General features: G+C 42.4%; 1 protein-coding gene across 3 annotated transcripts in view; it reads right to left on the bottom strand.

Annotated features, from left to right (window-relative positions):
* Positions 1-582: 582 nt before the first annotated feature.
* Positions 583-14488, bottom strand: part of NPHP1 (nephrocystin 1) — a 34692-nt gene continuing 20786 nt past the window's right edge. For all 3 annotated transcript variants that reach the window (XM_080998688.1, XM_080998687.1, XM_080998689.1), the window contains 6 exons: positions 10778-10854; positions 9140-9239; positions 8174-8286; positions 3899-3972; positions 2369-2413; positions 583-1095 (listed from right to left, as the gene is read on the bottom strand). In XM_080998688.1, the coding sequence (XP_080854814.1) occupies positions 817-1095; positions 2369-2413; positions 3899-3972; positions 8174-8286; positions 9140-9239; positions 10778-10854 (688 nt within the window). In that variant the 3' untranslated portion in view covers positions 583-816. The remainder of the gene's footprint in view (positions 1096-2368; positions 2414-3898; positions 3973-8173; positions 8287-9139; positions 9240-10777; positions 10855-14488) is intronic.

Raw genomic sequence — 14488 nt, 5'->3', positions numbered from 1 at the left:
TCCTAGCAGGATAAACCAACAATAGCAGGAATACCAATTGTGGGATACTGGAGCATGACAGGATTCCACACACTGCTTCCATTCACATACATTCCCTGGTAGCATCACAGTGTTAGAAATCAACTGGTCCAAGATTCCATAAGGTGACTGCATATTGAAAACTTGGTAAATGCTGACATTTGCCAGTAACTCTTACGCAATTTTGAAGGGCAGTGGGAAATTTCAGTACATTTCAAGAATAACCATGAGGCCTTGGCAGGTGGCCAAATATCATATTCAGTTCCACCAGTTACTAGTAAATGCTGGCATGACGTTCACCCAGCTGTGTTGGTATATGTTCAAAGCAAAACTCATGATAGAATCGATGCTTACATTTACATCAAGATGAAATGGGACCGGGTTTTTTAGATTTACAAGTTAGAATTTTATGACATTTTCTGCTTTTCTTGTAAAATATCAAAGATTAGTGGTAACATTCCGCAAGCAAGTACAATACAGCAACATTTGCTGTTACACAAGCTCCAGAATGAACAGTAAGTTTCATTGTCCTGAGGAAACCCAGTAAAAAACGATACAGAAAAGTTTTATCAAAGTTAAAAAATATATGTTTACATACTTTATTTTTTCTTAAAAAAAACACAAAAGTAGCCAAAGCCAACATATCTGAATACAAAAAGATAGAATACTAATACAATGTATTTATAAAAATGACATACAAATATAAAAATATGTCTTTTTTGGCCAGAACATCAATTATGTTTAATTGATTTGCGTTGGCATGGCGATTGGAAGAGGTCCATTCATACTAAAGTCCATTCATACTAAAGGATTATTCTTCCTAGCCTCTCCAAGAAAATCATATGCTATTTCTGTGACATCAAAGGCTTTGTGAAGGCCTTCTGACGACAGCAGAGAGGACAAAGCGCCATCCCTTTCTCGGTTTTTCTTCAAGAAGTCGGCAATCATCCGCCAGCGAGTGCCTTCAGATTCTTCTTCTGCCCACTTGTACTCTGGGAGGAACACAGACTGAAGAAGGGGGAAGACAGAATCGTGGTACACCAGGACGAATACAGACTTCAAAAATTCCCGATCTCTCTACAGAGGAGGAGGAAATAAATGAAATGTGTTACTATTTGACGGCTTCCTAAAATTAGATTCATTTTCTTGCGCTGGAATTGCCACGAGTCACCTCATGTTGATGCAGCCGTGTCTGTTCCCCTCCCCCACCAATCACGTTAAAACTGCTGCAAGTAAGACAGATAGATTTATAAAAGCCATCAGTAAAATGGAAAACCAATTCTTTAAAGCACCAGCAAAGCCAACTATAAGCAGCTAAACAGAGGAGAAAGATAAATGAGTGCTTCTTCAATCCAGCCTTCAGATAAGCTGTTGTGATGTCAAAATGGTTCACCTTGAACCCTCACTGCGCCGCAACAGTTGACAGCCGCTGCATGCAAATTTGCTCCTTCAGTTTTAAACTGAGGCTCTAGGGTTGATAGATGCATCAGATTTGGACGGCCAGCTTGATCTCACCTTGTGCCCTAGCCACTAAGAAACAAATTCAGGCTTGGGCCACAGCTACTGCCCTATCCTGTGCACAGCAGACAGAGTGGGGCAGCAACACTTTGCTTGGCACAAAATCCAATGAGAAAGATCCTTTGTTGTTGTTGTTGTTTAGTTGTTCAGTCATGTCCGACTCTTCGGTGACCCCCTGGACCAGAGCACGCCAGGCACTCCTGTCTTCCACTGCCTCCCACAGTTTGGTCAAACTCATGCTGGTAGCTTTGAGAACACTATCCAACCATCTCGTCCTCGGTCGTCCCCTTCTCCTTGTGCCCTCCATCTTTCCCAACATCAGGGTCTTTTCCAGAGAGTCTTCTCTTCTCATGAGGTGGCCAAAGTATTGGAGCCTCAGCTTCAGGATCTGTCCTTCCAGTGAGCACTCAGGGCTGATTTCCCTCAGAATGGATAGGTTTGATCTTCTTGCACTCCATGGGACTCTGAAGAGTCTCCTCCAACACCATAATACAAAAGCATCAATTCTTCAGCCTTCTGCTCTTAGCAGCACAAGCCCATGGCAACATGAGGACCTATTGGGCTTGCACAAGAATCTTACGGCAGTATGCCCCCCCATCCCACCCCAAAACTGAAATACACCACTGCGCAGAATTGGTGAAGAACTTTCCCAATGGATTTGGGGCAAGGGTGGCCCTCCCCAGGTCTAGAGCAAAGTACAAGCGGGAGCTGCAGTCCTCTTGAGCCAAAGCTGGGAGCCCCCTGCTCACGCCTGTGCTTGAATGAAGCTTCAATATATAATTATGCTTAAAACATATTTTGTGTGCAGAAGAAAGTGATTTTATTTCCTTACCTTCTCAGATCTCTTCAGCGTGCTTTCCTTCTCTGCCCAAGCACTCTAAAGGAAGGAAGGAAGGAATGAATGAATAACTCTGAGGCTCTGCACAAAGTTTTGAGACACTTCGTATGCAAGCAAAGAGTGCCAGAATAAAAGGATTGTGGAGAGAGATGCAGATGAGAAAATCATTATGAATCGCAACCACTCAGAGATGGAAGAAGAAGAAGAAGAAGAGTTTGGATTTGATATCCCGCTTTATCACTCCCCTTCAGGAGTCTCAAAGCAGCTAACATTCTCCTTTCCCTTCCTCCCCCACAACAAACACTCTGTGAGGTGAGTGGGGCTGAGAGACTTCAGAGAAGTGTGACTAGCCCAAGTTCACCCAGCAGCTGCATGTGGAGTGGAGATGTGAACCCGGTTCCCCAGATTACGAGACTATCTCTCTTAACCACTACACCACACTGCCTTGGAGCTGCCTTTGCGACTTTCCCTTGAAAATCTCCAAGGAAGGAGGAGAATGGGTGGTTTCTGCCCAACTGAACGGTTCTTAAAGTTGTTGTTTTTTTTTGGGGGGGGGGGTTGAGGATGATTTTCAATGTATAAGCCAAATCAAAGTTGGGGATAACTTAAACCCAATTGGTTGGATTCAGACTCAATTATCCTTCACGCAAACCCAGTGAAATACATGGGATTTGCATTAGACATGACAAAGTTATGTCCCACTGATTCCAGTGGTTCTTCTGCTCTAAGGATAATAGAGTCTGAATCAAACCTTTGGCATCATATAGAAAGCCTCCTTCTATCAACAGTAGAGGGTTGATCCAGTAGAGGCTTCCCAGTAGCAGAATAAGCCATTTTTGTTGACTTCCCCCTCCCTCTGTAGCCCCACCATCTTTCTAGAGGATTTTCCAGCCCTCTAAAGCAGATTTTGGGGGAGCGCTGGAAGCTGTAGGGGGAAGAAGGAAATCAGCAGAAGTCACCTCCCTTTCATCCAGCAGCAGCAGCAGCAAAGTCTGGATCCAAACCATTTATCTTTTTCTTTTCAGTTATTCTAATGCAGGGACCAGGCTGGAGACCCCTTTTCTAACACATCTTTAAAAAAAAATATCTGAATACCACTAAATCTGTTCCCTTAATCTGTTTCCCGCCCCCACGGAGCTAAACAGGATCTGGCCTTCTAGCTTTTCCCCAGAGGATTCGTAATCATGTTAGATGACCAGAGATGTTGGCAGAAATCACTCCTTCCATTATGACTGTAGGAAAGTCAAACTTCTCGGAATTTTTCTTTCAACACACCACCACACCCTTTTGCTGCATTCCAGCCCTTCCTAAGCCACCTCTTTCCAAAGACTTTGGGCATTTCACTTCTATTTCTGTTTGCTTTACTTTCAGCACATTATTGACCTAAGCTTAGCATCGTCAGAGCAGCTGTTTAAAACAACAGTGGGATGGAGGCGTGCAAAAGCGTTCAATCCTCCCATGCCGGAAAGAAAGAGGCTTTCAAAGCTGTCCTTTTGGATTAGTGATGCAATACGTTTCACGCACCCTGAGCGCATCCATGAGATCAGGCTGCTCCATGAGTTTGGGGAAGGTTGCCAAAACTGGATTGCCAATCAAATCTGCAAGGGAGATTGAAAAGGTGTCTGTTATTTGGGAAAGCTTTAGCAGCATTTTATGCGAGGCAGAAACAATTCACAGGAGAATGTGAACAGCAGTTTTGGCCTTTCATGATTCTGAACATCCACTGAAGACAGTTTTTAGAACACACACACACACACACAAATGCTGGCTAGAATGTGGAGAAAGAGGGAGAACGTGGTTGAATTGCCCACAAAAATAATATCCTGGGCGGGGGGGAATAGCCAAAGCAGTATTTTATATCACAAAGACTGGATTACCTGTAACAGCAGAACACACTTCTACAATATTTAATTTAAGACTATAAGCTTCTGTAAAGAGCCATGTTTTATTTATGGCAGCCTGTAAGTTCTATGGTCATGAGTAGAGCTCATTGTACGTATGTATGAAAATTTATTTAGGTTGCTTGCTTCTAAAAATCCCATAAGTATGATATGAGGACAATAGCCATGTGCTCTTCAGGCCCAACAGGAACATGAGCTTTCGGATTTGACAAATGAACTTGGAAAAAGCCAGATTTGGAAAGAAAAAGTTTGGTTTGGTTTGGAAATGGGGGGCTGGATAGACCCCCCTATGCAGGGATGCTTGGACTTTTCAAGTCTGGCAATGGGCCGTGAGATGTCTGGGACTGTGGGGGTTCCTAATTTTGGAGGGGTTTTGAAACATGTTCTTAAATACCACATGGAATTTAGTGTGGATTATGGAAAAGGGGCTGATCCGTCAAGAAGGCTCAAAAATATTGTTAAGCTGGAGTTCCCATGAGTGAAACGAGCAGGAGACAAGGGAAAATACAGTTACAAATATGAAGAAGAGCTGCGGAAGGGACAAGGAAGAGACTTAAGGGCCTCGGATATAAGGTTACCAGGTTAATGCGCTAGATCGATGGGATAATAAGGACTGACAAAACCCGGGACCAGGAGGAAGGGACGCTGGATGAAGATTGGATTGTTTTTATTTCTTTTTCTACCACTAGGATTGTTTTATAAAATTGATGAATGTTAGAAAAATGTTGAAATGAAATTACTTGGCTTTAGTAAAAATGTTTAAAGAATTATGTAAGAATATTATGGTTATGAGAAGTTGGTAAAAATAAGATTTAAGTTTTAAGTTTCAAGGTTTTTTATAGTAAGATTAGATTAAAATAGTTTAAGGTAATGTAATGACAGAATTTTATGAAATATGGAAAGGATTTGCTGCAACAATTAACAACTAGGATACAAGAAAAGGGAGGAGGAGGAGGTCAAAGAAAGAAGGTAATGACAGTTGAGGATTTGAGAATAATGGATTTGTTTTTAAATGTTTGTGGTGTATTTTTGTTGTGTTTTTTTTTGAATTTGTATTGTTGGATGTGGTTTGTGTTTTTCTTTGTTCTTTCTTTGTTCTTTTTCTACTTTGTTTTCTTTTGTAACTCTAAAAAATTTTTTTCCAATAAATATCATTAAAAAAAAAAAAAATAGCCATGCGCTCTTGTATCACTCCTGCGTCTGGTAGAAACAACTGGGACGGGTTACCATTTCTGAAGGTTTGAGGGTAGGTTAAGAGTGTCATGTATCAATTCTATGTGCATGTCCCCTTCCTGAGATACAAAAGAGTTTTTTATTCACAATCTTATACCCCTGTACAAAATGTAAAGCTGTGAACTGGCTGGCCCCCATATTGTGAACTGGTCCTCCAACACGTGCAGTTGAAAGGTTAAAGTGGGTCAGAATCACTGCAAATAACAGCCATGTAAAAGCATTCAGTTCATTTTGAAATGCTGGTTTCCACTTACATGTGCGTCATTAAAAAATTTAAGTTGAAGTAGCTTTAATCTGTTTTAGTATTTTAACTTTTGTGTGTTTTAAAGCATGCTTGAGATTTTTTCTAGCTTTTATTGTTTTATTACTTTGTAAACCACTTGGAGGATTGTTGTTGTTTTTTACAATCAATCAGTATATAAATTATATGAAATAAATAAATACACTTCCGAGTTCGGCGTGATGTGTGTGTGCATGGTCACGCAAATATCAGATGCTCCTAAAACGGTTGTTGCCTATACCAGATGCTGTGAGCAACACAATATGTGCTATAAACTGGGAAAGAGTGCAAATATTGTCAAGAGCTTTTAAGCAGGCATTTTAAGTTGCTGGTTTTCTACACAAAGGTTCCAACCACAGGAAATTTACACTTAGGAACTGCAACCAATTAGGTATTTTACACTTCCAAGCATTGACAAAGAACCAGATGGCATGGGACCAATCTCTGCTCATCCATGAATTCAGTGGATTTTCTAAAACCAGTTTTCAGAAAGCATTTTCTCAGAGCCTTGTTTCCCCACCAGACACTGATGCATCACTTCCTTTCGTTCAGGCAAAACACCCTCCCCACCAAAACCTGGCTGTCGCTGTGTCAATGCGCATTCCAGAAGCCACCAAACCCTGTCATAAACTCAGACTGATTTTCACCCTGACACCTAGCACTCCTTTGCCATAACAGAGGTGACAGTGGCACAGCAAGTAGTATGCATGTTACAATAGGAGGAATGCAAAAGTACAAAAAACAACTCTGGAGGAAGCCTGCTCTCCCTGAGCAGAAGCGAACATGTTTCTTTGATGAACAGGAGGTAGGTTAAGGAGGAGAAATAAATGTTTTTGAGGTAGGCCATGCATTCCCTTGTCTCAGGACTTTTAACTCCACCTTTCTTAACAGGTTGAATTATAAAAAGCAAAAAATATAAGTTCCACATTATTGTTTAAATGAGGACTCCTGTTAAGATTTAAAACATGAAGTTTACACAATACCTTTTTAAAAAAAACAGGGAAAGATCAAGGCACAATCAGAAATCCATACCATGATCACATGATTCCATGGAAAATGCACTGCTAATTTCCAGTGGAAACACTTGTTATAGCTGCATCCTTAATTCACTTCACTAGAAATGTATTTGTAAGACATAAGCATAGGAAAATGTCTGGGGATTGTAAGGGACATGTTGACTTACTGTGCAGGGATGTGCTTTAACTGCTGCTGACAGAACAATGTCATTCCCATGCTGTTTAAATATACCCAGACTGGCTGAGAAACACTTGCCTGGTTCATGCATGATACTAAGCGAAACCATGGCCAAGCATGAACACATGAGGATACAGGTATTCACACTAAGAATTATGGCTCTTTGTTCTATGTCTGAACCTAGGCTTGTGGTTTGTCACACACCAGAAAACCACAGGATTTAGGCAAGGTTTGTTCTTGGCTTACCGCTCACAGATTGCCTGGATTGTGACAAACCACAAGCCAAACCATGTGTGACATAACACTACGCCAAACCATGGCCCAGCCCAGAGTAGCGTGTTAACCAGAAGAGCAAAGTGACTGCAATTTTTATGACAAGTACCTGCACACTTAGCCACAGTTTGGCTTAGCATCACATCCATAACTGAGCCACTGTTGTGCCCTTGTACCTGAAGCATTTCTAGGAGAGTGACAGAGAGAACACAGATTCTAGCTGAACACGTAACCCCTGCTAATTTTTGGATTTCTTGCAAACGAACTGCAGTGCTGGGTAGGGCATTTTTGCAATAACCACCTCTGCTCTTGTGACGTGGGTGGCACTGTGGGTTAAACCACAGAGCAAGGACTTGCCGATCAGAAGGTCGGCGGTTCGAATCCCCACAACGGGGTGAGCTCCCGTTCCTCGGTCCCTGCTCCTTCCAACCTAGCAGTTCAAAAGCATGCCAAAGTGCAAGTAGATAAACAGGTACCGCTCCTGCAGGAAGGCAAACGGCGTTTCCGTGCTCTGCTCTGGTTCGCCAGAAGCGGCTTAGTCATGCTGGCCACATGACCCAGAAGCTGTACGCCGGCTCCCTCGGCCAATAAAGTGAGATGAGCACCACAACCTTAGAGTCGGTCACGACTGGACCTAATAGTCAGAGGTCCCTTTACCTTTACCTTTTACCTCTGCTCTTAATGAAGAGGGCCACTTCTTTAACTGTTTCAGAGTTCCTGAGAATGCATTCATTTACATGAACTGCTGAACCATGGGGTTTGGGGGGGGTGCCACTGGTGGAGCAGACTATGCCAAACTGAAGTTGGCCCTCTCCTGCTTTATGAAAGAAGAAATTACTTGACACCTCTCTCACACACATGGCAAGCACAGAAAGCAGCTTCTGCTTTTTCGACCCAAACATTACCAGACTTCCTTACCTGCATTTTGCATGTTTGGTCTGTCCCGGAGGAGCACATCACCAAGAATCTGACGATAAAATAATAAAAGGTGTATATAGCTCATGCTGCCAATTAATACTTCTGGTAGCAGACTGTTGTTGTTTTTTAAAAAAGCAAATAAAAACAAGGTTGTCAGTAAAAATTACTCCTGAAATATTTTAGCACCTCTTAACATGCAAGATTTCTGAATGCAGTAGTATTAAGATGGACTTTATTTTGACCAGCTGTGAACTACTGCTTTAATCTTCTTGGCTATTAAGCAATTCACACATTAAATTGCAGTTTTGTGACTCAAGCCCTAACCACGGGAAAGGAACATATTCTCTGTTTCTAGGGTATACTACACAATATACTAAAAGGTCCAACACTGTAAGGTACATGAATTTTCGTTTGTCTAAAGTTAATTTGGGTCAACTTCTATGTTCCTAGGCAGGCACCATTAAGTAAAAAATATCAGATTTCTATTTTCAAATTTTCTTTGAAGAGGCATGTCCTATTCTCTCCCATCGGGACAGGGTGGAGGGAAGAAATCCTTGCATTTTCTAAAGAAACATTAAAATCTGCAAACTGGGAACACTTTTCAATTGATTGAAATGTTTCTATATTGCACTATGTTACTTCAAACTACAATTTACTATCTCCTCTTTTATTTCACCATTTGGGATACACTGTTCTTTCTCCTCCGGTACTTTGCATTAGATAGTTGACATGCAATAGTATTTAGAAAGGCTGGCAGCTGACATGCAATAGTATTTAATATTTGATAGTTGATAGAAGCCTGTCACATTCATAACAGAGCTTTACTGCAAGTTTGGACCTAATTTTTTAAAATTATACAGCCAAAATCTTTTACACTTGTTTCGTGTATGAGAGAAAGCTACACCTCAACGAAAGCTACACAACAATGTAAGCATCATAAGAAAACTGCAAACTTTGCTCACTTACTTCAATATTGCTCTGGAGTTGGTGCTTAATGACCTCAGTTTCACTAGAAGTTGAGGCTGCTTCCTCAGTGTTATCATGTTATGGAAAACACTGCCACTGGCTTTAGCAAAAAGAAATACAGCAGAGAATCAACATTATCAGTACTTGGGTTACTTTTAAGTGTTCTCAAATACGTACAGTGGTGCCTCGCAAGACGAAATTAATTCGTTCCGCAAGTCTCTTCGTCTTGCGAGTTTTTCGTCTTGCGATGCACGGTTTCCCATAGGAATGCATTGAAAATCAATTAATGCGTTCCTAGGGAAACCGCCTTCAGGCCAGGTCCGGGGACAGTCTGTCCCCAGACCTCTTCTGAAGTCTGGGGGGGGGGGGGACAAGGGCTTTTCTTCCCACCCCCAGCATTTTAAAAAACCCCGGGACAGCGGAGGACTTCTCCGCTGTCCGGGCGATCTTAAAATGCTGGCGGGCGGCATTTTAAAATCGCCCCGGGACAGCGGAGGACTTCTCCGCTGTCCGGGGCGATTTAAAAGCCCTCCGGGACAGGCAGGCAGGGGGGAGCAAAGACTTTCGCCCCCCGCCCGCCTTCAGAAGGTGTTCCCGCCCCGCCGCCCGGCTTCGGAGCACCGTTCCGAAGCCGGGCGGCGGCAGGAGGTGTTCCCTCCCCCCCGCCCGGCTTCGGAGCACCGTTCCGAAGCCGGGCGGCGGCGGGAGGTGTTCCCTCCCCCCCGCCCGGCTTCGGAGCACCGTTCCGAAGCCGGGCGGCGGCGGGAGGTGTTCCCTCCCCCCCGCCCGGCTTCGGAGCACCGTTCCGAAGCCGGGCGGCGGCGGGAGGTGTTCCCTCCCCACCGCCCGGCTTTGGAGCACCGTTCCAAAGCCGGGCGGCGGCGGGAGGTGTTCCCGCCCCGCCGCCCGGCTTCGGAGGAGCCTTCCGAAGCCCGGCGGCGGCGGGAGGAGGTGTCCCCGCCCCGCCGCCAGGCTTCGGAGGAGGTCCGAGGACAGTGGGGAAGACCTGCTGCGCTTCCCCACTGTCCCTGAGATTTCCCTATGGGCTGTCGTCTTGCGAAGCAAGCCCATAGGGAAATTCGTTTTGCGAAGCGCCTCCAAAACGGAAAACTCTTTCGTCTAGCGGGTTTTCCGTCTTGCGAGGCGTTCGTCTTGCGGGGTACCACTGTAATTCATTTATTTCTGCATCCAGCACTTTTTCCATCTGTTTATCTCTACCTGTTCTCATTCTGATCTCTGTGGCTCACTTTACTGAGTAGGACCAAATCAGAAACATTAAGTCATACTTTTCACCCTCCCCTTTGCAGTTAAAATTCTAATTATTCCAACACCTATCACACTTCTTCCTTAAACAAAATGTCTTAAAACCCTTCTTTTCCTCTTTGGCGTTGACAGCCATGTTTCCATCTGGCAATCAGAGTTTCCACAGGCACACAATGGCACTTTTAACACTGCTTATTTAGAATTCCTTTCCTTAGATTGGCATGGACGTGCCTGTTTCGTTTGTGTTTCAAACTTGTGCAGTGCTTATGCAACATCATGCGTTTCGTAAATAAATAATAAAATAACGAAGGATTTCTGGCAACAGGGCATACAAAATAGTTTTCAGTTTCAGATAAGGGACAAGATAAGCTCTACCTCTTCTCAAAATCGACGGGTCTACTTCAACGCCCTTTTCGTAGGGAGTCCCACCATTCAAAAGCAGCTCATACGTTCTGAAAAATACACAAAACACAAGACACCTGGGTTCTTTTCTGACATGGATGAAAAATGAAAGAAATATGTGCCTTTTCCTGAAGCTGCAAAAGGTATTTTGTGCAAATCACACGTTTTCGTATTTCGCCTTTTCTGAACGAAGGCAACAACAACAAAATACCTAGTCAAAAAAAAATTCTTAACAGCTCGATTTGATAAGCATCCATGGAAGGTTCCATAAAAATATGTCTTCCCTAAATAGCACAGAGTTCTCTTTTTATAAGCCTTTAGAAATTCTACACTTTATGAATCTGTACTTTGTAAAGCAGTATGGCCATCAGTGGCATGACCCTCTTGTCAGTTGTAGAAGTGGGTCAGATAGAGAGACAGATAAGAGATATATGGTGTCACTTTTTGTACCAAACAACTATGGTGTGCACAAACCCACTCAGAACAAGCACTGAGAACTTCCTGATAATACATGGAAACTAATTACTGGATGCTGTCCTATGAAAGATGACCCAATAAAAGACCATCAAACCAGGCAATCCCAGAGGTTGATAGGTTTATTAACCTATAAAAACAGCATCCAATAAATCATTTTCACGTGTTATTTGGCGGTTTATGAATCCCACCTGGGTGAGTGGATTAGTACAAATCCCAATAATTTGGGGTGAATTCCTTCCCCTTTTAAAACAAAGTATTTCTACTATCCATACCACTGCAAGGTTGCAATGATTGAGAATGCTGCTTAAGACCCACTCACCACAACTTGCTTTTGCTCAACAGAATGCTTTGCTTTTATACATTACAATTGCTCGCTCCAGGTGTATCACAAGCCACTCTGGAAATATTCATATATTTCAAAAGTAGTTCATGAAGGGTTATCATTTGGGAAACCAGAGTGGATAAAAATCAATGGTTTTAAAAAAATAATTTAAAAAATTGATTTTTTAATTTTAAATTGATTTTTTTTTAAATTTAAATTGGATTTTTAAAATAAAATGCTTTTGGAGGAAAAATCTTTCTAAAGATAGTTTTCTATTTAAGTTACATTATAGTCTAAAGGCTATTCATCAGGAAATAAGGATTTGTTTTAAGTTTTTCATGTGTAATAAAACTCAGTCTAAGTTTTTGATTTTTTAAAAGCTGTTTAGCCACATCAGTTAACAAACATGGATACATATGTTATAATGTTATTTAGTTAAATAAATTGTTTAAATTATTATTAAGGAAAGGATTATTTTTCTCCTTCCATTAAAGTACAGCAGAAAAGTTGACCAAATATAAACAGTTAAAATATTAAACCTCACAATAATGTCATAATTATCTGTCCATGTATTTCTAATAGTATAACCAAATCAGTAATTTTTGATATAACTGTAAAAACTACTCTAAAAAATTACTATTCCAAAAATGAAACCTTCATCTGGTTGTCAATATTAAGATTATAGTAGCAAGAACGAGTGTTTCTGTTAAAAAAAAATTGATTTAAATCAAGTCTTACTGACTAGTGATTAAAATCGTGATTTAAATCGATTTGATTTAAATCAAATCCACCCTGTGGGAAACTAAAAGTTTTGGGCATGCAGACACTTGTACAATTCTCTGGGCTGTGGCTCTCAAGTTATCATCAGGTAAATTACCTGAAAAGCTGCTCTGGGGTCAAAGATACATCCTGGGCGCATTCACAAATGTCATTTAAGGCAGGAACCACTGGCGCTAAATTTACTGTTTCGAATTCCATCCTGACCTGTTCACCTCTAGTGCTGTTGTGCAATTCACTTCTCCACGCGGAAGTGACTCATCTGCTCCCTCCTCTTGGTTTTTCATCTAAACTGGACAGAATGCCCAGAAACGACCCTGTGCCAATTTTGTATTTTCTAGTGATCACATAATTACAGATAGGTAAAGATAAAGGTAAAGGGACCCCTGACCATTTGTTCCAGTCGTGGCTGACTCTGGGGTTGCGGCGCTCATCTCGCTTTACTGGCCGAGGGAGCCAGCGTACAGCTTCCGGGTCATGTGGCCAGCATAACTAAGCCGCTTCTGGCGAACCAGAGCAGCACACAGAAATGCTGTTTACCTTCCCGCCGGAGAGGTACCGATTTATCTACTTGCACTTTGACGTGCTTTCGAACTGCTAGGTTGGCAGGAGCTGGGACCGAGCAACGGGAGCTCACCCCGTCGTGGGTATTCAAACCACTGACCTTCTGATCGGCAAGTCCTAGTTTAACCCACAGCGCCACCCGCGTCCCAATTACAGATAAAAGGCAGCCAAATTATGACAAAGGAATCCTTCAGCTTTGAGTTTCTAGATATGGATGAACAGAACATCCTAAAGATACACTGGACTGGCTTCCAAGTTCAGAAGCATCATATGGACACTCAGCCAGGGACCCTCCAATTTAGAATAGTTTGAGATGTTGCTCTTTTGCAGCCAAAATTATCTGAAAGACAGATAACCCACATTTATTCCCAGCATTGCTGGATCCTTTTCATGCACACATATATACATCCCTTTATTTCTCATCACTCAATGACTTGCAGTTGAATGTGTGAAAAGACTGCACTGAAGAGTGTCGGGTTTGAGGCAACAGGAAAGTTCTGAATGTGACATTAGATCTGTGATGGCTCATTCACACATGCAAATCATTACTTGTCTCTGTATAAATCAGATGATGAACATGCATGCTTGAATTGGCAAATCAGAGATATTTCACCCGTTTGCACCACTTATTTGCCTGTATTTACAAATGCAATAGTGATGTATGGAAGTGAGAGCTGGACCATAAAGAAGGCTGATCACTGAAGAATTGATGCTTTTGAATTATGGTGTTGGAGGAGACTCTTGAGAGTCCCATCGAATGCAAGAAGATCAAACCTATCCATTCTGAAGGAAATCAGCCCTGAGTGCTCACTGGAAGGACAGATCCTGAAGCTGAGGCTCCAATACTTTGGCCACCTCACGAGAAGAGAAGACTCCCTGGAAAAGACCCTGATGTTGGGAAAGATGGAGGGCACAAGGAGCAGGGGATGACAGAGGAGAAGATGGTTGGATAGTGTTCTCGAAGCTACCAGCATGAGTTTGACCAAACTGCGGGAGGCAGTGGAAGACAGGAGTGCCTGGCGTGCTCTGGTCCATGGGGTCACGAAGAGTCGGACATGACTAAATGACTAAACAATAACAACAACAAATGCAAAAATGAGCCCGATGCCTGCCAAAACATTATTTAAGCTGGTCCTTAAAACAGAGTATGTACCACTTTTCTGGGCTTTGTCGTGTATCCTACAGTAGATACTGGGCTATAAAGTGGAGGTCTCCTTCAAATTAAGCTGCCAGCACAAAATGGTCCTTGCTTAACTTTTGGCCTTTGCCCCTACAAGATTGTTGATTTGGGCTTGTTTTTCTCCCTGACTTCCTGATGTTTTTGCATTATCTGCTGCTTCCTGTTTCTATTTTAATATTTTACTTGCTGCTTTTATTAAATTGTTGACATAAGCTGCCTTGGATGCTTCTATGACTCTTAGAAGACATCTGAAGGCAGCCCTGTATATGGAAGCTTTTAATGTTTGATGTTTTACTGTGTTTTTATATTTTGATGGAAGCCTCCCAGAGTGGCTGGCGCAACCCAGTCAGATGGGCTGCATATG

Source organism: Podarcis pityusensis (assembly GCF_964106645.2).
Source record: "Podarcis pityusensis genome assembly, chromosome: 3".
NCBI lineage: Eukaryota > Metazoa > Chordata > Lepidosauria > Squamata > Lacertidae > Podarcis > Podarcis pityusensis.
This window is presented reverse-complemented; position numbering and strand designations above follow the sequence as displayed.